The sequence below is a fragment of the Danio rerio genome, chromosome 16, assembly GCF_049306965.1.
Source record: "Danio rerio strain Tuebingen ecotype United States chromosome 16, GRCz12tu, whole genome shotgun sequence".
Taxonomy (NCBI): Eukaryota; Metazoa; Chordata; class Actinopteri; order Cypriniformes; family Danionidae; genus Danio; species Danio rerio.
The window spans coordinates 20,037,237-20,062,500 of record NC_133191.1 but is presented as its reverse complement, the minus strand read 5'-3'; the positions used below and the strand labels follow the sequence as shown (position 1 = coordinate 20,062,500).

At 35.3% G+C, this 25,264-nt stretch overlaps 2 protein-coding genes across 20 annotated transcripts in view; both read left to right on the top strand.

Moving 5' to 3' along the window:
* Positions 1-25,264, top strand: part of LOC141378071 (uncharacterized) — a 502,199-nt gene that overhangs the window by 187,035 nt on the left and 289,900 nt on the right. The window lies entirely within an intron of this gene.
* Positions 1-25,264, top strand: part of fhod3b (formin homology 2 domain containing 3b) — a 352,315-nt gene that overhangs the window by 239,830 nt on the left and 87,221 nt on the right. For all 19 annotated transcript variants that reach the window (XM_073925424.1, XM_021466894.3, XM_073925423.1 and 16 more), the window contains 2 exons: positions 18,756-18,850; positions 24,049-24,160. In XM_073925424.1, coding sequence (XP_073781525.1) covers positions 18,756-18,850; positions 24,049-24,160 — 207 coding nt within the window. The remainder of the gene's footprint in view (positions 1-18,755; positions 18,851-24,048; positions 24,161-25,264) is intronic.

Below are 25,264 nucleotides of genomic sequence, written 5' to 3'. Positions count from 1 at the left end.
GGTCGCTGGTTTGAACCTTGGCTGGCTCAGTTGGCTTATCTGTGTGGAGTTTGCATGTTTTTGTGTGTTGTTTGCGTGGGTTTCCTCCGGGTATTCCAGTTCCCTCCACTAGTCCAAAGACATGCACTTTGGGTAAGCTAAATTGTGAGTGTATGTGTGTGAATGAGAGTGTATGGGTGTTTCCCAGTGATGGGTTGCAGCTGGAAGGGCAAATGCTGTATAATTTGGTGGTTTATTTCTGTGTGGCGTCCCCTGATGAATAAAGGGACCAAGCCAAAAAGAAAATGAATGAATGAATATATAAAATTCTACCATTGTTTACTCATCCTCCAGATGTTCCAAACCTGTTTTTTTTCTTCTATTGAACACACACAAAAAATAAATAAATACATTTAGTGCTGTATTTGTTCATGTTAGTTAACGTTAGTTAATGAAAATACAGTTGTTCATTGTTAGTTCATGTTAACTCATGGTGCATTAACTAATGTTAACAAGCATGGACTTGGATGTTAATAATGCATTAGTTAATGTTTAATTATGATTAATAAATGGTGTACATGTGTTGTTCATGATTAGTTCATGTTAGTAAATGCATTAACTAATGAACCTTATTGTAAAGTGTTACCGTTTTGTTTCTGCTATGGATGTCAATGACGTTTTAATAACCAACAATCCTCAGAACATTTTGTTTTGTTTTCAGTAGAAAAAGAAAAAAAAACCACTTGAGTTTTGGCAAATTACACTTTTTGGGTAAACTATCCATTGAAAAAGAGATGATGATGATGAAAAAAAGAAATAGTATTTATTTTCTGTATTTTTTTTTTTTTACTTTTGTGTTGGAAAAAAAACAATTTCTTTAACCATTATTTATTTAACAGAATGAAATAGTTTTACATAATACTAGTAATGTGCTAACAAATTGAGTAATTTTGTACATGAGCATAAATATTTTGCAAGTATTTACCAAGTTACGAAAATTAAAACTTTCATTATATAAGAAAAAAAAAGACAAATAATTCAAAAGTAAACATTGTAAAAATACAGCTAAAAAGCTTCTCCCTTTAAATACCATGAAAACAGTTTTCCCATAGAGTTTAATGTATTCTTTCTTGTCTTATTGAAATCACACCAACACACATACACACACAACAAAAACAACCTGGGTTCTTTTCACTTTTCGTCAACTATTTGTGGTTTGGATGGCATTAGCCTGAATCGATAGCAAAATATCCAGAGCATCAAAGCAGAAACAGTCTTTAGTCATTAAAGACTTCCTCCATGTGTATGTTATTGTGATGAATAACACGGGTCAGGTTCATCTCTGTACAAAGTGTTTACCAGAAGTGCCTTTTATTTTTACCATTATGCTTAATTATACATATCCTCTAGCCAAGCATGTGAAACCTAAAAAAGCTGTGTAGCGTCGCAATAAATAAGACTTCCTCTCTTATCCTTTAGTTTTCTTTCAACAAGAGTTTGTTCTAATGATCCTGTGAAGCCATTAACTTCCTGATTTGATTAAAGAGAGTGTGGTGATTGGAAACATACATCTGGAACATGAAGGCATATGACATTCTCTGTACTGTGTTTGGCAGCAGCACTTTGTGTTAGCATCTGCTCGAGTGTGTTTACTCTGTTGGGAACATTGTGGATGGCTGTGGCTTAGTTGGTGTGACTTTAAATCCAGAGCCTCAGTCTCTGCTGTGGAGTTTAACCTCAGTTTAATCTCAGCTGGGCCCCACCTGACTGACCTACATTTGGACGGACCTGATCCAAACGGCCCCATGCCATTTGCCTAAAAGTTTCCCTAACGCTGTGTGCTAAATTTTCCTTCACATCAGGCCCACACTGACAGAATGTATGCATGCAGAATTGATTGGTTTTTATGAGGTAATGTGTTTATTAATATTTTCACCAATTTGATTACTCTGCTGTACACAGTTTTCAACTACTTTTAACCGAAACGAGCTCTGAAAGTTAATTCTGCAGAACTTTCACAACTTTCAAATGGCTTTTATCCCCTCAGTTTTGCAGAAAATGATTTGTGATGATTGATAATTATGGCTTGCTAGTTCAGTTGCCTGATGAAAACCAAAAGATTTCCATTCGCATGGTTTTCAATACAGGCTTTAATCTCCTGGCTGACTAAGAAAACATGAAGTGAAGTTTCTTCTCAACAGATGTTGTTCTGTTTTGTCACTCAGCTGCTGCCTGGGCCAAACATGCACTCTAGCCATCTTTGAGCCAGCGGTTCACAGCAGCCCTATGTAGTTCAGTAGGGACAGTTCTTAAATGCTTTGAAAGCCATCGCTTGGTACAAAATCTGCGTGCATTATAAACTACTCATTGTCTTGTACTGGTAGAGCATGGCACTAGTGACTTTGTGGTGATAAAGGGCAAGTATAAAGTAAGTGGCAAAGTTACTGCGTATTAGACGTGTGCATTCTAAAAATAATGCTTAATTCATTCAACCTAAATCATAAGAAAAAAAAACAACACTGCAATGAGACAAACTGTGGCACGGTTTTTAATTGCAGATTTATCTGAGACAAAATATTTGGTATTTTGTAATTGAATTTGAAGTTAATATAGTATATGTTGTGCCTTTAATTTATGTAGTAAAATAAATTGGAAAAAAAAACTCAAGTAACACAAACTGTGATCTCAAAGCAAGACAGTCCTGGCAAAACCAGGGATTTTATTTGTGGAGTTTGCATGTATGTTGTGTGGGTTTCTTCCATGTGCACATATGAAGTAGGTGCATTGGATAAACTAAAATGACCATAGTGTACACTGTAAAAAAAAAACAACAACTTAATTTTACAGTTTATTTACAGCAACTTGGGTGCCAGAAATAAACCGTAAAATAATGGCTGTTATATTGCAGAAATTTACTGTAAAATAACAAAGGTTGAATTACATAAATTTACCAGAAATTTTAATTTACTCTAAGTAAATTTCTGCAATTTAAAGTCTGTTATTTTACAGTAAATTTCTGCAATTTAACAGTTGTTATTTTATGTTTTTTTTTCTTTTCCGGTACCCCAGGATTTTTTATAGTGTATGAGTGTGTGTGTGTGTGTGTGTGTGTGTGTGTGTGTGTGTGTGTGTGTGTGTGTGTGTGTGTGTGTGTGTGTGTGTGTGTGTGTGTGTGTGTGTGTGTGTGTGTGTGTGTGTGTGTGTGTGTGTGTGTGTGTGTGTATGAGAGAGTTTGCCTTAATGTTTGCCAAAGTTATTGGCAGATCATTCCCCTGTGGTGACTGTGTTAAATCAGGGACTAAACCAAAGGATAGTGAGTGAGTAAGTGAGTGAGTGAGTGAGTGATTAATAATTAAGTTAAGTTTAAATTTTGAGCAGAGTTATCCTCGTGAACACTTTTTTTTTCTCTATTATTGTCAATAGAAGTGCAGCAATTGCCTTGTAATGAACTGACGGTGATAATACATTGTTGAGCATGCTAATTATTTGCTAATTCACAACCACTATTTCTATATTTTCTGGAGGGTATCATGTATTCTTGAAATAAAAAACAAAAGCATGAATACAGTGATTTCTTGCTATAACGTTTTTCACTTTTGATTTTTCTATGAAGGTTTGAACTTTTTAGAATGTTTAAACAAGAAAGAAAGTGGGAAAATGTTAATGCCTGTCTGAAAAAAAGTGTAAAAAGTGTGTAGTGAGGGGTTTACAGACAAAAATTAAAGAGGACTACTTTGCGGAGCTTCACTGGTTTTTCACTGGTTATTTTTAGTGCTGTCAAAGTTAGTGTGTTAACGCATGCGATTAATTTAAAATAATTACTGCGTTAAAAAAAATGTACGCAATTAACACAGTTGCAGGGTTTTTTCATTAAAACAATAATGTCACATCACCAGGTTCTCCAGAGTTTCATGCAATTTCGGGTGTTTCATTTTTAACTTTCGACTTTTGTTTTAATGTAATTTAATTCTGCATGGCAAACGGAAAGGAAAACCTCCGCATTTCGTGATTAGGTGTTCCTTTGAGGTAATCAAATCGCTGGTTACACGGTAGACTCTTAATAAAAGTATTATCTTAATCATATTAAAATCAGAGAATTGGTGTCTTATGTAAATGTACTCAGAAAGTCTCTGGTGAAGTCGCGAGCTGTCAAAGACTCTGCCTTTCAGCATGAGCCCTTCAATGTTTCATTAAGTTTAACTTGTGTCCTCACTAAACACAACGAAAGCGTATGCTTTGTTTTGTTGTGTCAGAATCCTTGTGAAATATAGCCATACTTAAGAACGCTTAGTTTAGGCAAATATGATGAACGCAATCATGCGTGTTAAATCTGAAGGGAGTTGCTCCAGCGCGTTGTGTGTGTGTCTGTCTGTGTGTGTGTGTGTGTGTGTGTGTGTGTGTGTGTGTGTGTGTGTGTGTGTGTGTCTGTGTCAGGCCCGTTGAGGGGTGTCAGGGGTTGAGTGAGCGACGTATCTGAGTAGGGGCGTGTGCTCGCGAGACGTATCTGAAGATAAACTGCTTCATGCAGATGCAGTTGTGTACCAATAAATATACTCCAAATTAGAGTGACACAACAACACCATCATGTTCCAATTATCATCAAGAATTCGTAGACACATTGTAAATAAAATATTCTTTCTCAAAGTGACATGATTGCAAACAGCCGAATAAGTGACAGTCTGAGCGATTATAAAGAAAAAGGAACCTTCTTATATTTTCACATTGGTTACTTTCTGTGTATAATTTATCCAGGATTTAAATAACAGTTTTGTTTTCCATGCTGCTGATTTTCATTCTTCACTGCAATAATTTAATAATTTTTTCACATTCTTTTGTGTGACAGTACCTGATCATTGACTTTTTAAATATTTTTTTTTTAATTGGCTAGTACATTACTAGTAAATAAACATAACAACAAATTATTTACACACTACATAGTGTTGTACTTGCATTTAAATTACAAATCAATATATATATATATATATATATATATATATATATATATATATATATATATATATATATATATATATATATATATATATATATATATATATATATATATATTTTATTCTCTACAGATGTTATAGTACAAAAAATGTGTAGTGTTTCCTGTCTTCTGATTGTTTGCACTACAAGGATTTGGCTTTGCTAAAAACATGCTAACACTTTGGCCTTCTTTAGATGTTTCGCATTTATCATCTTCCCCATTGATATGAGGTCTCAAAGGTGTTATGAGAGGTACATATCATCATTTCGAAGCCAATAATTTGAACCTTGACCTCACGTGTGTTTTCACACCTATGTTTGCACGTATGTCGTCCTGGGCTAGTCATACATGTGTGCGTGCGCATAAATCACTGAAGAGAACGATTGGCTTTTTCCCAAAACATGAAGTCAGCCACTGTATGGAAGATCAATCTATCTTTGGAATGATTCAGGACAAGAATATAAAGCTGAATTTATGGCCGCAAGCCTTTAGAGTTAGAGTCCATGTTAGGGCTGATCTATATCGTTAATGACTAATAGTCTCCATAACCTTTTGCTGAGTGCAATTCCATCAAATGGCGTGCAACGCAAAGCATGGTAAGCATCCTCTGTGGTGTCATAACGATTTGCTATGGCTCATCCTTCAGCAGCTTAATGTTGAACGCAGTCGTCTCCAGCTTTTATGTTTACTTGGAAATGCAACAAATTAGTCAGACATCTTGCTTACTGCTGATTGTTTTGTTTTTCCATTTTATCAAGAGTGCCAAAGCATAATCATCCACAAAAACCATCCCTAGCAAGTTTCTGAAATGCGTCTCAAAAGAATCACACTAGTGATTCTTTGATAAAAATATAATCAAATTTATGAGGACTTGCTACAATTAAGAAAATAGCTATTCAATTTGCTCTACTTGCCTTTGGCATTCCAAAGGCAAGTAGAGCAAATTGAATAACTGTTTGTTTTTTTTATATATTTTTTTTATTTCAAAATAGTAACTTTATTTTACATAATTAGTATTGCTCCTCCCACGTAAGATATTAAACTTAAATATTAGAATATCTCAGCTGCACATTTTTATTCACAATTCCTGTAAAATTTGCCTTTAAATATTGAATGTTTCTGATAGATTTGACTTCAAAATGTCTTTATGCATGTTATTTCTCAAATAGTTCACCATGGCTTCTGTGTGTCATTACACATATACATCATATTATACATTTATTATTATTATTAATATTATATTATTTCTCATATTCACTTTTTTGGTATATAATAAAATAAAAGTTTTTATGTCACTCTGGGGCAACGCAGTGGCACAGTAGGTAGTGCTGTCACCTCATAGCAAGAAGGTCTCAGGTTTGAGCCTCGGCTGGGTCAGTTGGCGTTTCCCTGCACTTGCGTGGGTTTCCTTCGGGTGCCCTGGTTTCCCCCACAGTCCAAAGACATGCAGTACAGGTGAATGTCACTCTGGACTTCATTTCTTACAGTTGTGACTTTCATTCATTCATTTTCTTGTCGACTTAGTCCCTTTATTAATCCGGGGTCGACACAGCGGAATGAACCGCCAACTTATCCAGCACGTTTTTATGCAGCGGATGCCCTTCCAGCCACAACCCATCTCTGGAAAACATCCACACTCACACTCATCCACTACGGACAATTAAGCCTACCCAATTCACCTGTACTGCATGTCTTTGGATTGTAGTGGGAAACCGGAGCACCCGCAGGAAACCCATGCAAACGCAGGGAGAACATACAAACTCCACACAGAAACGCCAACTGAGCCGAAGCTCAAACCATTGACCCAGCGACCTCCTTGCTGTGAGACGACAGCTATACCTACTGCACCACTGCTTCACCCCCAGCTGTGACTTAATTCCTTTTAATTACTTTTTTTTTTCAGTTATATTATATTAATTTTCTTAATTGTAGCAAGTCCTCATAAATTTGATTATATTTTTATCACCTTTTATTTGTCACATAAATTTCAAATCTGTGGGTGACACAGTCGCTCAGTGAGTAGCACGATCGCTTCACAGCAAGAAGGTCGCTGGTTCGAGCCCCGGCTGGGCCAGTTGGCATTTCTGTGTGGAATTTGCATGTTCTCCCTGTGTTGGCATGGGTTTCCTCAGGGTGCTCTGGTTTCCCTCACAGTCCAAAGACATGCGGTATAGGTAAATTGAATAAGCTAAAATGGCCATTGTGAATGTGTGGGAATGCAAGAGTATATGGGTGTTTCCCAGTCTTGGGTCCCTTTCCTGGGTTGACTCTGTAAAACATATGCAGTTCTGCTGTGGCGACCCCTGAGTAATAAAGGGACTAAGCCAAAAACAAAATGAATGAATAAAATGACTGTAGTGCATGTGTGTTAATGAGTGTGTAGGGAAATTTTCCAGTACTGGGTTGCAGCTGGAAGGGTATCTGCTATGTAAAACATGTGCAGGATAAGATGGTGGTTGATTCCGCTGTGACGGCCCATGATGAATAAAGGGACTAAGGTGAAGAAAAATAAAACAAAATTTCAAATCTTGACTATAACTTTTATTTTCTATAAGTGTGACAACTGTCTAATTCATAATTATGACCGTTTTATGTTTTCAGACATTTCCTTGCATTATACAGTGTGTTGCTAGGTGTGCATAATTTCAAATCAGAGGATTGAGACATATTAGGTTAGGGTCAGTTGATGATTTGTTTTCTCAAACCAGTGTTCCATCTTGATTTACCAGCAAGCCGTAACTGAGCCGAGGCAGCACCACAATAAAAGTTCAGCCAATTGCATAATGATGAACTTGTGCTTAATTTTCTACATCCAGAAAAACTTCCTGATGGCAATTTAATGGCCACCGGTTACAAAGCCGTCTCATTAGCAAACAGGGAAGCTAAATCAAAGTCCAATCAGACCAGAAGGGAAGTCAGAATAAGTCAAAGCTTTCACGAAAAATGTTCTTTGTCAATGCCCCCAAAAGCTCAACCATGTCATGTCCGGTGGGCCGCGAGAACCCAGATTCTTTCTCTGTGAAAACATCGGCAGAGTGTTTCTACTTTGTGGCTCAACAAAAGCAAAATACCTGACTTTAACAGTACCGATTACTGCGCCAGAGTTTGTATCGCTGGATTTAGAAATGTGTTGAGTGTTGTAAAAGTTTCCTTGCTTGTTGCAGAGAGCATTACCCTAATAGAAGGCCTGTAGCCCTGTGAAAATAAATGTAGCACATTGACAGACAGGCCCAAATTTTGGCTGACCCATTTCTGGGGAATTCAAAATGTAAATGAAACAACTGAGGGGTGCGGGAAAAAAATGACCACGGGAGAGAAAACTTAATTTTGTCAATTTCTGGACACTAGGCAGGGTGGTGGATACTAAGGATGTGGACAGGGAGTATAAAATGTTAAGAAACAAGACAGCTGGTCCTAAAGCATAGAATTGCTCATGCTTTATGGATTAAAGAGGGTTTCAGAAAACCTCTGCTTCCACTTGGGCACAATAGTAACTTCACACCAGGAATCAGAGTTTCTGACAGCAACCACATCTGATGGCAGTGACCCACTACGTGATCATTTGTTTTCGACACAGCAGCTGGCTGTTTTTTTTTTTTCCTTTTGTGTGTGTGTGTGTGTCTCCTGCAGTTTGTCTCCTTTCTGTCATTAAAAAAATGTCATTGACTAGTATGACAATTTTTTTTTTCACTAAAAGAAACAACTAGACAAAAAATGAAATAACATTCTGTATTGTTAAAACCTCAAAGTGGTGGTGCACTATGATATCATATTTTAAACTTTAGTTGATGTGTAATGTAGCTGTGTGAACATAAACAACATCTCTAAATGTAATACACGCAAAATGAAAAGCAAAGGGAGAAATTGGCTTTTAGTTAGCTTAGCAAATCCTATAGTGAACAAAGTTTGGGCATTACAAAAAAAAAAAAACACAAAAAAAAAAACACATCAAGGCTAGTTAGATCAAAAATCTTTAAGTAACACACATACACCATGCTCATACACCCAGTGCAATGAAGGGGCATGGCCAGTGGCTAAAAAACTAAAGCTAAAAGGACTTGAAACAAAGAGAAAAAAGTGCTTACCATTTTATTTTAATTGTGTTCCAGAGAATTATAAAAAGATACAGCTCTAGTATTTGACAAAGGAGAGCTTCCAGAATCTCTCCCAGTTCAGTGCTGGATTCAGCTAAAAACTCCTCAAAGATGGAACAGATTTAACCTTAATAGACGAATTTGTGGATTAAGAGCCACAACCTGTAAGCATTTTTATTAGTTAAAATTAAATGCATAGTTTCTAGCATTAGCAGTATGTTTTAGCAAGGACGTAAAGAAGGATGTAAGCAATGGGAATTGCTGTTTGCCACCATTAACAATTTAGCCACAAATTCACATTTATCCATCAAACCACTTCATTTTAAAAAGCAGGCGTGAGGTTCAGCTGTGTCCTTTATTTCTGACTGATTCAGGCTTACACGGACATGACTACACAGTATTTACACAGCAAAGGCACATTGTACTAGAAGAGGCGAGACTGACGCCTCCTTGTAACGTGGAATTGATTCGTGAATCACAGCATATTATGATAGCTGACTAATAAGAACCTCTTTAGGGTGGGCTTTTGGAGGAACTAAGAAAAAATGATTAGCGTTTTCATGTTAGCTGAGTAGCAGTACATAATCAAAGTAAGATATACGAAAAAATTAAATAATTTTTCACAAATGAAGCATCTTATAAACACAACCAAGCCTTAAAAATACACTCTGGACCACCTCGTTTATGCAATATTTGTTTTTAAATGTGTTCTCCAGGAGTATATAATGAGCTTTCAAATTTTAAACATATGTATAATTAATAAGTTATGTTGAACTACAACTGTATTAAATTTAGTTGACTAAAACTTCAATGAAGAGAGTAAAATGTGACAAAAATCAAATGCCCTTTTAGTCAAAAGACAAAGACTAAAGCAAAATTAAAAGTTACTGTCAAAATTAACATAGGTTTTCTGTTGAGTTTATTTTTTCATTAAAAGTTGCACTGCCATACCATGCTTCAGATATTGGTGCGGACTATGACCTGAGGGTGCTGGTGTACAATTTCAGTGTATTTTTTGGCATCAGCCAAATTGTATTTTACAGTGTATGATTGAAATGCTTGGAATGTATTTTACACAGTGTACTAAAGTTGATTCCCTTATTTTTGTACAATTTTTAACAAATTGCTTAGGTACAGTATTTCGAAACACTTGTGCTTTGGGATCTCAACACTGTGTCAAAATGTCAGTTTCAGCCATCTCTTGTTCTTGATATCAAGGATACATCGATGCAGAATTGAGTGCAAAACTGGCTCAAAAAGTCCCAGAAGTAATTGCAGCTGTTTCTTAAAAAAAGAGGTGCATTTTATACTGCATGTGTTTAATAGTAAGGTTCAGAGATTTAACTTATTTATCTCAGGAGTTTCCCAAAATGAGACTGAAAATCAGGAATAAAAACCTTAATAAATGCATAAACATATAAAGGGTGTTTATTTGCTGAAATCCCTATAAAAATTTGTATTGAGCAATTTATATTTGTAAGGCTTTTGTGCATGTTGCAAATATTGAAAAGGGTAAAACAATAAATGGTTGTATATATGTAATGTTTAAATAATTTTCAGTTAAAAAATACATGAAGGTCATGTGACCATCAGGAAGAACATAGCATCTAATTTCTCAGAGGATGTGTTCTCTGTTCTTGCGGTCTCCCAGGTTTGTATTTCTGAGATAACCTGCCAAAACCACACTTCACAAGAACGCAAGTCCATTTTCTGCATTCTTGGAATTGGGAAACAGCCATTATAATGGCTGTTTTTCAATATGCGTTCTTCAGCGGTCTTGTGTCCACGTGTTCTTTTGTAACGTCATCATCAGCTGCCAAAGTTCAATTGCAATATTCTATTTGTTCTTGATATCAAAGACGCACTGATGCACACTTGAGCACCGAACTTGCTCTAGAAGTCATTGCGACTGGAGGTGGAAAACGCTGCGTTTTATTTAGATTCATTATTAAAGTTCAGAGATATTACTTATTTACCTCAGAAGTTTCCCTAGACAAAATGGTGAATATAAACATTACCATGGACATCTTAATAAAGGAATAAACACATTAAGGGTGTTTGTTTGCTGAAATTTGTATTAAAATCAGTTTTATTTAAATTTTGCAACATATATTTATAATGTTTAATGCATAGTATATATTTTGAAACAGGGAAAAACAATAAATTGTTGTATGAATGCTGTAATGTTTAAATAATATTCAATTAAAAACATGTGAAGGTCATGTGACCATCAGGAAGAACGCAGCATCTCATTTCTCACAAAATACGTTCTCTGCCCTCACGGTCTTCCGAGTTCATTCTTCCGAGGACACCTTGCAAGATCTCCACAAGAACACAAGTCCATTCTCTGCATTCTTGGAATTGAGAAACATCAAATATGGTTATGCTTACAACATTCACTACGCAATGGACATCTTGTAGTTTTACAGGGGTTGGCATCCAGCATTTTGGTGCATTACTGCCACCTTCAGTTTGGGGGAGTAAATCAGAGAATAGGTTTACAGACTAAAGTAATAGACATCTTGTGCACATGCATGGTTTAAACATATGCCGTACCTCAAGTAGGGCATGCACACTTCAATGTGTGTGATGTAGTGGATGCATAACGTCACTCTGCCACAGGCTTTTACATTCAGCAGAGGATTGCTCTGCAGAAACAGGTATAAATCAACCCTCATTCACACTATGAGCAACTTGCAGCGGCAAAGCAACAAGCGACCGTTCATATCATATCTACTGGCGACGTCTGTCTATGGGAGCGACAACAATCGTTGGCGATCAGGTGGGCGTTTAAAAAAAGTTGAAAGTCTTTCAACTTTATGCAAATAAAGAACAACTTTCTCAAGTGACAGCCAATATGAGCATCAATAGAGCTCATGTGATCCTCTCTCAGCTCGCTCAGAGGCCAGTTGTGTTCTCCATTCTCAGACTTGCATTTGCAGCAGCAGCGACAGACAGCTACAAAATCGCTGCTAGTGTGAATGAGGCTTCATGCTTAACCCAGATGACTAATTTTAAGTAAAAAGCACTATTACAAATTTATTTTGCAGTACCCATTCTACAGAAATTGCTTTTGATTGTGTTTAACTTGAGAAAAGCTGTATGTACAGCAAATGACAGACATGTTTGAAAGATCATTTGGTGATGATATTAATGCAGACGCACTTCACCTTCAACAAACCTACTGGATATATTTTAGACATGAATCTGTTCAGTTTACATCTCATTACCTTCAGTCTTGATCTCCTGTGCTCTCATTTAGAGCCAGTGTGCTGAAGCGATCCTGCTGGGAACGTTCTGGAATGTTCTTGTCTGCGAAGCATATGAAGAACAGCTCATTATATCTCTCACCTGTCTCTCAGCAGCTCTCTCACTGAACACCCTGACCGTCTGTCTGCAGGCTCTATCAGGTCTTTCACAAACAACCACTGAAGTGCTGCTTTACAAAATGTGTACCAGTGGGATGAAGATACTGCAGCTCCATGTGAACAAACGACTGTGTTCATGTCATTCCAGTAGTCTTAGGGGTAAAAAAATGCATGTGGAATGTTGTCACTGACATGTTTTGAGTAATTAGTCTTGATTGATAAAAGATGAAGAGTCACTCCAGCAGCCACACACACCAGATGGTTGCACCTGGGAATCTTGGCCTGTGTGTGGTGCATTCATAACTCTTCTTTCTCCCATGTGGAGACGCAGTAGACAGAGTTCAGCCTGGTCACTGCTCTGCTCTCTCTCTCTCTCTCTCTCTCTCTCTCTCTCTCTCTCTCTCTATCTTTCTCTCTCTCTTTCTCTCTCTCTCTCTCTCTCTCTCTCTCTCTCTCTCTCTCTCTCTCTCTCTCTCTCTCTCTCTCTCTCTCTTTCTTGGTCCTGCTATGGGAATCTGGCAGAGATTGCCCCACAGGCTCTGCTCCAGCAAAAGGGAATCGTTTCAGGTAGGATCCAAAGCTGTAAGCTTCAGATGGTGCCAGAAAACAGTAAAATTTTGTGGTGTTGCTAAATGGGTTTTAGTGTCACCGTTGGGTCAGGAGATACAAATGATCTTTTTTTAAGCTGTCATCAAAACTTATTTGGATGAACTGAGACAAAAAAAAAAGTTTGAGAAGGAGCAGACGGACTACTTATAAAAAATAGGCCTTAATATTATCAGCTTTTCTTTTGTAGTTAAAATTGTCTTTGGGAGCAATGTTTTCTGAACATATTGGTGTATTATTACAACCCACGGCAGCACCACCCATGTAGCCAGAAAATGTAAACACATTTTAAAAAATAACTTGACTCATCTTCAGACTATACTAGCAATAAGTTGGCAAAATCAATTGAGGTTTTGTATCCATCCATCCATCCATCGTACCTTTCTTCCTTCCTTCCTTCCTTCCTTCCTTCCTTCCTTCTTTCCTTCCAACCACTTATCCTTCCTATCTTTCTATCCATCCATCAATCCATCCATTCTTCATTACTTTCTTCCTTTCTTCCCTTCTGCCTATGATTTACATCCATTCTTACTACTTTCCCTCTTTCCATCCATCCACCAATTCATCCTTCCTTCTGTCGTTTCTTACGTTCTTAATTCCATCCTTACATGCATCTAACCTTCTCTCCTTCCATCCCTCTATTATTCCTTCTTTCTTTCCTTTCTTCCATCCATCCTTCCATTTCAATCCTTCCATTTCAATTCTTTCCTTCCTTCCTTCCTTCCTTCCTTCCTTCCTTCTTTCCTTCCTTTCTTCCTTCCTTCCAACCTTCCTTCGGTCCTTCCGTCCTGTCAACCACATTTATTCTTCTTTGCTTCATTTCTTCCTTCCATTCTTTCTTCTTTTTCTCTCAGTTTTCAATCCTTCCTATCTTCCCATCCTTCCTTCCTTTCTTCCTTATTTCCTGTCATCCGTCCTTCCTTCTTTCCTTCCTTCATTTCTTCCTTTCAAACTCACAACTCAAACTTTCCATCCATCCATCTTTGTATTTCTTTGCCTGTTCAGATATTTATGTGCAGACATTTTTCTTCTTCTAACTTAAGTCTCGGAAAGTCTCAGCAACCTTCAGCTGTCATTGCCTGTGTTGTTGTCAGTATTCTCAGTTTTATTTCTTCCTCTGGTCTTTCCTGTCAAATGGATGCTGTATGGTTGTAGTAGCCTCCTACGGAGTTCCCTGAGCTCTTGTTATGACCTGCTTTATGTGTCCTGCTACAAATAGAAGTCATGTTACGCTTGGGTGGATCAGCCTTCTCAAATGTTTTCACCGCTGCACTGCCACACAGGCTGAGATTTCAGGCTTCAAGAGCAATATTTAAACTACACTGTGTGTGCGTGTCAAGCTGTTTGTTATGGTTCCTGCCTGTCCACTGAGTCTCTCAGCTTGAACATTTGCAGTCTTCCTCTTCTCGGAAGTTCACAATGAAAAGCTTGAAGATTGTACTTCTGATGTGCAGTCTGTGCAAGAAACTAAACATTTTTTTACTATAAATACTACAAATTTTTATACAGTTTATTCTTTTTAATTAGATTTATTTCTACTCTCATTTTCTCTATTTAAAAAAAAGACTTTCTTTATAGGGCGACGTGGTGGCTTAGTGCTTAGTACTGTCGCCTCACAGCAAAAAGGTTGCTGATTCGAGTCCCGGCAAGGCAATGGCCAGTGTCTGTGTGTAGTTTGCATGTTCTCCCCGTGTTTGCATGGGTTTACTCCTGGTGCTCTGGTTAAAAACAAAGGGACTAAACTGAAGAAAAATGAATGAATGACTTTCTTTATTTTATTTAAAGGGCACCTATGGTGAAAAATCTACTTTTTAAGCTGTTTGGAAAAACATATGTGTAGGTATAGTGTATAGACTGTCATATTGGGGTGATATAAACACACCCAGTCCTTTTTTTTTCAATTTAACAACATAAGAACGATGGACCAATTGGAGCGTTTTTTTGGACCAACCGTACTTGACTTAGGAGTGCGGTCCCGTAATTAACATGTCCTGTAGTCATGTGTATTTGCATGTCAAAAAGACCAGACGAGAGCAAAGGAATCGGGAATAAAAGCTCTGTTCAGTTTACTCAAATCATCAATCATCATCAAATAGAATCAAGAGTAAGTTTCACATGTTAAAAATGTTTTTAAAAAGTGCATGAGTGCAATGAAGTTCAGCGATTTACTTTAACTTTACTTCATTAGCACAGCCGCGTGTCAAAACAATTATAAAGAAAGATGCTTCAATCCTGGTTTGTGGACGTTAAATTTTTGTACATTAACATAACAGATATCCACACAGCAGTGGATATTAAGCTGTATCCTGCGTGCAAAAAGAGTGCAAAACTAAACGCGCTCTCTGTCTGTCTGTGCGTGTGTGTGTGTGTGTCTGCTGCGGTATGCGTGCATGTGTATTTGTGTGTCTGTGCGTGTGAACTTTGTAACGACATTGTGTGTGACTCATCGATGCAACTGCACAACAAATACTCATTGGTAAAGTTCTTAATGTAATATGTCTCACAAACTCTACGTCAGATCTTCTTCATTTAAGTCTATCTGTTGTCTAATGTAGCCGAGGGAGGAGATTAAGGCACGTAGAAAGGCATGTAGAAATGGAAGGCCGGGAGGACTAGCCTTGAAAGCGCAGTGCGACAAAACAGCCCCCTGGTGGAAAAATGTATAAAATAGGATCTTGTAAAAGGTATAATAAATCTGATAGGTGTTTTGAGCTGAAACTTTACAAACACATTCTGAAGATGCAAAACACTTATGTTAAATGTGAAAAAATAGGTAACCTAGGTGCCCTTTAAAACATTTGATTATACAAATTTTATTCACATTCATACATTCATTGATTCATTCATTAATTTTCTTTACTGCTTATCCATCATATGTTTCATGCAGCGGATGTTCTTCCAACTGCAACCAATCACTGGAAAACATTCACACTATTCACAACCTTCTTGCTGTAAAGCGATTGTGCTACCCAATGTGCCACTGTGCTGCCTTATTCATATTCATATAATATATAATTATATATATTCATTAAATTGTTTTTTTTAACTCATTACTGTTTATTCTCTTATTAATATTTCTTATATAATTTTATTTCCTCCTCTCCTTAATCCATCCTTTGCAAACTTAAAACATATAAATGATTTAGAGATATACATGTCATATCCATAACATCATACATCATACACACCAACGCCTCACATAATTACATGTACATTTATTCTCACTGTTTGTACTTTTGTTTTCTCTTGTTTATTGTCAGACCTGCTGTACAGTATGTACATTTGTGCCTAATTTATACATTTATTTTCTTCTTTTCTTTCTTCACGACCTAATTTGTTTTGATTAAAAAATACATATAAAAAATTGGAAATTAGCAAATTAGCTGCCTCAGTACACTGAAAAAAAGATGTCTGCAAAATTCTTGCAAACAGTTTGTGTTGAATTTAAACAAATTAAATTTAGTTATGTTCAACCTAATTTGTTTGTTGAAAATCAACACATATAAATTGTTTACAACCACTTAACTTAATAAAATTTAGTAAATCCAAGGAATCATGAATCATTTCATCATTTTCAGTCATGAATCATCATTTTCAGTGTAGTTTTAATGTCAATAAAAAGTGTGCGTTTACTTCTGCATTAATCATTTGCTTGTCACAAAAAGTTCCAGATATTGTAGTCTTGTATTGTAATTTAATGTGACCTGAACACAATAGCCTAGAAATGTGGTTCAGCATTTTTATGTTTGTATATTCCAGTAAAGATTAACAGTTACTAAAGTTTGCGCACTGTTTGGTTGTCTACTTGAAAGCGATTAACCTGTCTTAATCTTTTATGGAGCATGTGAGTTAATGTGTTTGTATGATCCGATAACTCTTTACAGCAGAGACGTGTGTTCAGACAGCCCCAGATGGATCCCATTGACACTCTCTCTTTGATCAGAGCAAAATCTTACTCTTGACCTATACTATAGAGAACAGTATCTGTTTGTACTCTGATTGTTTTAAGATTTGGATGGATATGTGAGGGTTGATTGGTGTGCGAGGCATTTTATTTAAAAAAATTTTTTGATCTGTCACAACACTTTTCTCACCAGAAGGCCTCCCATGAGTTGCTAAAAAAAAGCCAATGTTTTATAAAGACAAAAAAAACACTGCTGACAAAACACAACAATGTTGCTTCATTATTGAAGGACAATAAAAAAGCATTTATATTCAGTGCAAAGGGTTCATAATAGAGTGTTCCCATAATAAAAGTGTTGTCACCCAAATTCAAGCATTAATAAACATTTTTGGAGTAATTCGAATTCATCACAAAAGCTCATGTGTGCTTGCTTGATGTGTCATGATCAACAGTGACCCTTCCTGACAGATCACTGGTGATCTACAGATGCTACTAAGAACTATGTAATTTTGATTGTTGCCTTGTTTGTCATTGTTCCTGTTTTGCTGAATAGTATGACTTTATGCCTGTTTTTTGAGCACATTTTTGGATTTCCCTTTTTTTACCAGCCACTTCTGTTTGTCCTTGATTGCCTTAAATATAATCTTATTTTACCTGATCCTCATCCTATTTTACCTGATCCTCATCTTATTTTACCTGATCCTCATGCTGTTGTTCCTCGCTTTGATCCCTGCACGCGACATGATGTAGGCCAACCAATTAGTCTCATACTTGGATGTTACACAGCCCATTTGAGCATATATATATTACTATTAAGGGTGGGTGATATGGCAAAAATATCAAATCATGATTCACGATTTTATATACATTCGTTATCATGCTGGTTATAAAAATTAATTTAAAACTTCTCCCACTTTTATAATATATATATATATATATATATATATATATATATATATATATATATATATATATATATATATATATATATATATATATATATATAATTTTGGCCTTAAAATAGTTTATAAAACAATGCTTTAAAAATTGTATTTAGAAAATTATTAGCCCCTTTTATTTTATTTTATTTATTTTTTTTTTTATATATTTCCCAAATAATGTTTAACACATTCAGGATTTCAATGAATCCTATTAATGCTGTAGCACGATAATACAATATTTTTTGTATTGTGGAGACATTTTTACAGCCATGATCAAAAATACTGTTGTTTTGAATTGTCAGAGTTCTGTGAATAGACTTAAAATTGAGACTCCCAGATTTCATTGAAATATCATTGTCTTCTAAAGATAAATGTATTGTAGAATGATTACAGAATTATAAACTAGATCTAACCCTTCAAATAACCTTAATAAAGAATGCTTGCTTAATGTTTCTTATGCATGAAAAGGAATATTGAACATTGAGTTGAGCCAAAGGCTAATGTACTCTTGATATAAATCTCTCCCACACTAACACACATAAATTGATTATTTAGTAATGAAATAATGTTCTAATGCTATGTCAGTACACATAAATGTTTAACTTGACTTCAAAGCAGGGATTATTTGTTGTAGCCCTTTAATCAGATATTATGTTGTTGAGCTAGGTCATAGGTTCATTTCACAAGTATGACAGTACATAAAGAGTTGTTAATATTATATGCAATATGGATAAGAGTGACTGCCAAATGCATAAATGTAAATGCATTTAACCTTACCTATGAAAACAGTATTATACAATGATTGAATTTTAATTAATGATTGCTTTTTTACATTGATATATGTTAAAATGTATCTATCTTTATCTTTTTTAGCACTTGGACAGATCATGCTGTATGTAGATGGAATGAATGGGCTTATCGGACACAATGAAACCGTACAGTGGCTGTACACACTGGTTGGATCAAAGGTAAAGGACATTCGACGTCTAAAATGATCAATTAGTGTTTGTATTTCAATTCCTGTGGCTTCATGCAGTGAATGTAGTGAGTCAAGGAATGCAGATCAGTGCCACATATTAGGCTCTATTTTGACCATCCATGCGCAAAGTGCAAAACGCATGGCGCAAAAGCAATAAGGGCGTGTCACAATCCACATGGCGCATGATTCAAAAGGGTTAAGCTTATTATCTTAATGAGTTATAGGTGTGTTTTGAGAATAAAACAATCAAAGTCTCAGCTCCCATTCCCTTTAAGAGTCAGTTGCGTCGAGCCATAACACATTTGCTATTCACATGACGGACTTTGTAACTGAGCATTTCGCAAGTAAACAGTTAAACAGAGCATCTACAGCATGAGAATGAGAGATGAACCTCCTCATTATTAACTTTCGCTTACACTCCTGTGGATAGGGAAACTTCTTGTACGCACAGACATCCATTAGCCTAGAAATAATTAATTTTGTTTGTTAAGCGCAAAGATTTGTTTTAAAACTATTTCTAAATTCAGTTCTAATTTCCTGCAAACGAATAAATGAACAATAATAAGGAATGGTGGTCAAAAAACAGATATATTCTAATACACATGCTATAACCCATATGGTCTAAAACCTAACAGGTGGACAAATCTGAACTTGTTTTTAATAAAACAAATATAAATATGCACATAATAAATAATACTGCTAATAATAATAACATTATACAAAAGCAAATTGTTATGAATAAACTGAAAAAGCCCCCAGAGATGAAGAAGGCATGAAAGTATGGATTTTATATTTATATAGGCTAGAAAATAATATGTTTTGTAATATTTTAATCCTTTATATTTATATTCTATATACAGTTGAAGTCAGAATTATTAGCCCCCTTTTGGATTTTTTTTACTTTTTTAAATATTTCCCAAATGATGTTTAACAGAGCAAGGAAATTTTCACAGTATGTTTGATAATATTTTTTCTTCTGGAGAAAGTCTTATTTGTTTTATTTCGGCTAGAAGAAAAGCTGTTTTGAATTTTTTAAACATCAATTTTGGGACAAAATTATTAGCCCCTTAAAGCAATTTTTTTTTCGATAGTCTACAGATCAAATTATCAACTTACCAAATTACCCTAACCTGCAGTTAACCTAATTAACCTAATCAAGCCTTTAAATCTCACTTTAAGCTGTATAGAAGTGTCTTGAAAAATATCTAGTAAAATATTATTTACTGTCCTCATGGCAAAGATAAAATAAATTTGTTATCAGAAATACGTTTTTAAAACTATTATGTTTGGAAATGTGCTGAAACAATCTTCCCTCCGTTAAACAGAAATTGGGGAAAAAAATAAACAGGGGCGTTAATAATTCAGGGGGGCTAATAATTCTGATTTCAACTGTATATATATATATATATATATATATATATATATATATATATATATATATATATATATATATATATATATCCTTATCATATCCTATATATATATATATCCTTAATATTTTAATTCTTCATCATATTTAAAGATATTTGCGTATTGCTGTACATCCAGTTTGTAGTAAGCAATGTGTAAGTAAGGCGCATGGTTGTGGTCTATAGAACACTCTATTAGGCAACACGCCAGCAATGCGCCTCAACATGCCTCCTTTTTTAGATCAGAACACCTATGGGTGCACATATGAGCGCAAATGTATTTGCTATTTAAACAGCAATTTAAACATCAAAGCAACTCTTGCGCCAAGCTAAACCTAGCAAACAACAATTGCATCGTACCTTGTGCCACATTGTGCCGGGTGTATGATACGGCACTCTATGTTCAGAATGTAATGTTAATATATTACTTATAATGTTTAAAATTGTTTTAGTTACAATTTATTTAGACAAAACTGTATATATGTTAAATATAATTAATTGGTCACTTTATTTTGATGGTCCATTTGTTGAATTTAAGTTACATAGCATCTACATGCCAACTAATTCTCATTAAATTATAAGTAGACTATTAGGTTGGAGTTAGAGTTAGTGTTGCGGTTATTGTTAGTTGACATGTACTTGCAAAGTTTCTCATAGTCAGTTAAATGACTGTTGAAGGAGCAGTGTCAACAGATATTAAGCAGACAGTCTACTAATACTCAAATGGACCATCAAAATAAAGTGTTACCAAATATTTTACCACAAGCCATCATCAAATCAAATCAAAGTTTATTTCTAGAGCACACTTAATTACAACCTTTCGTCGACCAAGGTGATGTACAATAGCAGGACCAGGTAAAAAACAGCAATACATTACAATTAAAATAACGATGTAAAACAATAGCAATAACAGTAAAAGTTTCCTAGAAAGAAGGAATGTAGTATAGCCTGAACCGTCATTAGGGAATATTAAATGCACCCGAAAAAAAGATGAGTCTTTAACATCGATTTAAAAATAGATAGAGTGGGTGCTATTCTAATGTTAATGGTAACTCATTCCATAGCTTTGGACCCAGAAATGCAAAAGCTTTATCGCCCCTGCATTTGAGACAAGATCGAGGTATTTACAATAGATGGAAGATGGAATTTGATCTAAGCGATCTGGTTTGGGCCTTAGCAGTGATAAGATCAGAAAGATACGGTGGTGCTGGGTTAGGCAAGGTTTTATAAACAAAAAGTAAAATTTTATAGTCTATTCGGAAATGAACCGGCAACCGATGCAGTGATTGCAATATTGATGTGGTATGGTCATATTTGTGGCTGCTCATGAGCAAATTGAAAATAAATATTTCAATTCATTTTAAATTGGCCAAAATGTAGAAATGAGTTCATCCTTAGTTGTAATATTCAATGAAATAAAATGCATTATATCAAATGTATCAATAAAACACGCTTATTTATCGACAGCCATGCATACAAAATTATTGATTGGTTTATGACGTCAGTTATTTGAATAAATTCTCATACTGTATGCATTTCATTGTAATATTAATACATTTTAGTGGTACTGTTAAACCTACCCTTGAAGCAAAAGCAGATGAGAAACACTTGGTTTAAAAATCTACCAACACTTAGATTTTATTCAGATGTAATAAATTCAATAAAGGGCAAAAGGTGCATTTTTCCCCTTGTATTTATGTTCCTTTTAGCCAGTGTTTGCAAATGTTTTAAGTTAGGGCAGCTTCCAGGTGTGCCAGCTTGAACAATGCTCAAAGGGTGGCGTAGTTTTGCACGCAGTGTTCAGGATCGACTTTCCTGTTTTTCTCTGTATTTATGTTCTTTTAAGCCAATGTTTGTAAAGTGTGCTTTAACACAGCAGGGCAGCTTCCAGGTGTGCCAGCACACAGACGGTGGCACGGGTTCGCATGGCACGCACCATTGATTTTCTCTCTCTGTCCTATCCAGCCCTCTAGTGGCAGTTTATTAACAAATATGATCACGGCATGTGAATCTGTGTTTGTGTGTTATTGTTTTTATATAGGGAAAAAAAATATTTTCTTACTTAGAGTTTTAATCTTGTTTTGAGTCCAAATATCTAAAAAAAAATATATATATATATATATAAATAAAAAACTTAAATGTAGAAGCATTTTGTAGACAAGCATTTTGTAGACAATATTGTCTTGTCAGAAAAAAAAAATAATTTAACAAGTATGTTTCTCATTAAAACAAATAAAATAATCTGCAAATGGGGTAAGCAAAGTAATTTTGATTTTGCTTTGAAATAAGGTTATTTTGCTTACCACATTGGCAGGTTATTTTGCCTGCTTTTGGTAAAAACCCACTTAATTTTTACATATTCTTTCTTAAAACAAGACTATTTGTACTAGTCTAGAAAATGCTTCTTGATTTAAGAATTTGTAGATATTTGGACTACAAACATAACAAAAACTCTCAGAAAAGCATTTTCTGCCTTGTGAATGCAAATAGACACATTGAAACCTTTGTCACCTTGGGGAACTAAATTGAGGTCACCACTGTTAAACATGCTCATTAATTGTAATGAGTTGCGTAAATTTAAGTATGCTAATGGTTTTAAAAAGCAAATAAAATGCTGTACGAGACAGACTAAATTTATGAATCCAATAAAATGTTCATTCAATAATTTTCTTTTTGCTTATTCCCTTTTCTTTTTGCTTAGTCCCTTTATTTATCTCGGGTCGCCAAAGCAGAATGAAACGCCAACCTATCCAGCATATGTTTTATGCAGTGGAAGCCCTTCCAGCTGCAACCCATCACTGGGAAAAATGCATACACACTCATTTACACATATAGACTACAGACAATTTAGCCCACCCAATTCACCTATAACACATGTTTTTAGACTTGTGGGGAAAACGGAGCACCCGGGAGAAACCTACAGTATGTGAACATGGGGATAACATGCCAACTGCACACAGAAATGCCATCTGACCCAGCTGGAGAAAGAACCAGCGACTTTCTTGCTGTGAAGCAATTGTGCCACCCACTGCGCCACCGTGCTGCCTCCAATGTAACACAAAACATAAAAATTGAAAGGGCCACAATTCAGATTAATGGGCTGAATGCACAGTTAGTGTTTTTCAGCCAACGGTAAACTTTCGATGAAAGGTTAATGGGACTGTTTTAAATTTTATAAGGTTAATTTTACAGCATTGACATCGTAATGTAATTAAAACTCAATCAGTTAAATAAACTTAAGCATCCATTTAGTTGCAAAATCAAAACTAGATGATAGACCATGTAAACTCCATCATTTTCATATTTTAAAAAGATGGCAGAAAAAATTGGAAATTAATGCAGTGTTTCTTGCCCAGTATAAGACCCACTTTTTATTGTACATCTATCAGGCAGGGAAGTCTAGTGATTTTTGAAGAAATCCAACCTTAAACGTGGCAATTTTCTAATGGAAACACAGTTTACCAGAAGCTGTTGGGCTGGGTGTCTGAAAATGAAAAGTCTGTGTGCATATGCCCAATAGCACGACATTTAAAGTAGCTCCTTCTGTCAGCATGTCAGAGGCAGTTATCAATATCCTCTAAAGTTTCCCATTCAGGAAAAATTGTCAAGATGTTCTTTAGTTAAGTTAATTCAGTTGATTCGGTTTAGACAGTGTAAGATCATGTGCTACAGAATGTCATTTTATTGGGTGTAAAGGCAAATAATAAAATTAGTGTAGCATGTGTCGTTGTACAGAGATTAATAGTGTTTGTTTTTGCGTGTGTGTGTGTTTGCGCAGTTCCGGTTGGTTGTGAAAACTGCTATGAAGCTGCTGCTGGTTTTTGTGGAGTACACCGAGAGCAACGCACCTCTCCTCATCCAAGCCGTCAACAGCGTTGACACCAAACAAGGTAACATGCATTACGCACACAAAGACACACACACAGACTGCAAGTGAAATACTCTTATAAATTCATTTTAACTGCAATGAAAAGCTATGCTATTCTTATTGAGCCCAAGTTGATCCAGTGTGATGTCCACAGTTTGGCAGTTGATGTGTTTGTGGGACAGAGAATCTATCTTGCATGCAACTTAAAGCAAAAGCAGTGGGAAATCAACAAGTTAGGGTGATGATAACAAACTTTGAGTGATCTTAACTCTTTTCAAGATGGTAATTGCTCATATTATCAACCTTTGCACTGGCAGTGGGATAAATATGACTGCCAGCAAAGTATATTAAGAATAATGGTCTGTTCTGTGTGGGGTGTTGATATGACTGGTGCTACTGAGATAGGACAGCTAGTATGCTTTAATATTGTTTTAATAGTGTTATGTAAGAGGAAAGAACACTGTCTCTGGTCTCCCAGTGAGAGACAGACAGGCTGGCAGATGAAGCAGAAAGTCTCCTGCTAATAATCTACATAACAGACATTTTCTCCTCAAATACATGCAGCTCGTTTGTCTCTGAAACAGTCATATTTCAAAAATATCTACTTCAAATATCATTAGAAGTGTATTATACCACAGTTCCATTTGAATTCAGGTAAATGTGACCACTTTTACCTTTTACCACTTTTCTGATTTACAATTAGTTTTATATTTAATAAATAACTTCCTTTTCACATATTCACTTAATAATAATAATAATAACAATAACAATAATAATAATAATAATAATAATAATAATAATAATTCAGTTGTAAAAAAGACTTCCCCTTGCTCTGTTAAACATCATTTGGGAAATATTTAAAAAAGAGAAAAAAAATCAATGGGGGCTAATATTCTGACTTCAACTGTAATTATTTTAAAATATTTTCTTTGTCTCACAGAATTTAACTATTATGTTTTTCTATATGTGTCACAGTATTTTACTATTATGTTTTCCTCTTTATTTTAGTTTTGCTGGAATAATAAAGTAAAATTATAAAAAAAAATGTAAAAAAACTGCTAAGTTCAATATTATTACCCCTTTATTGTTCATATATATATATATATATATATATATATATATATAT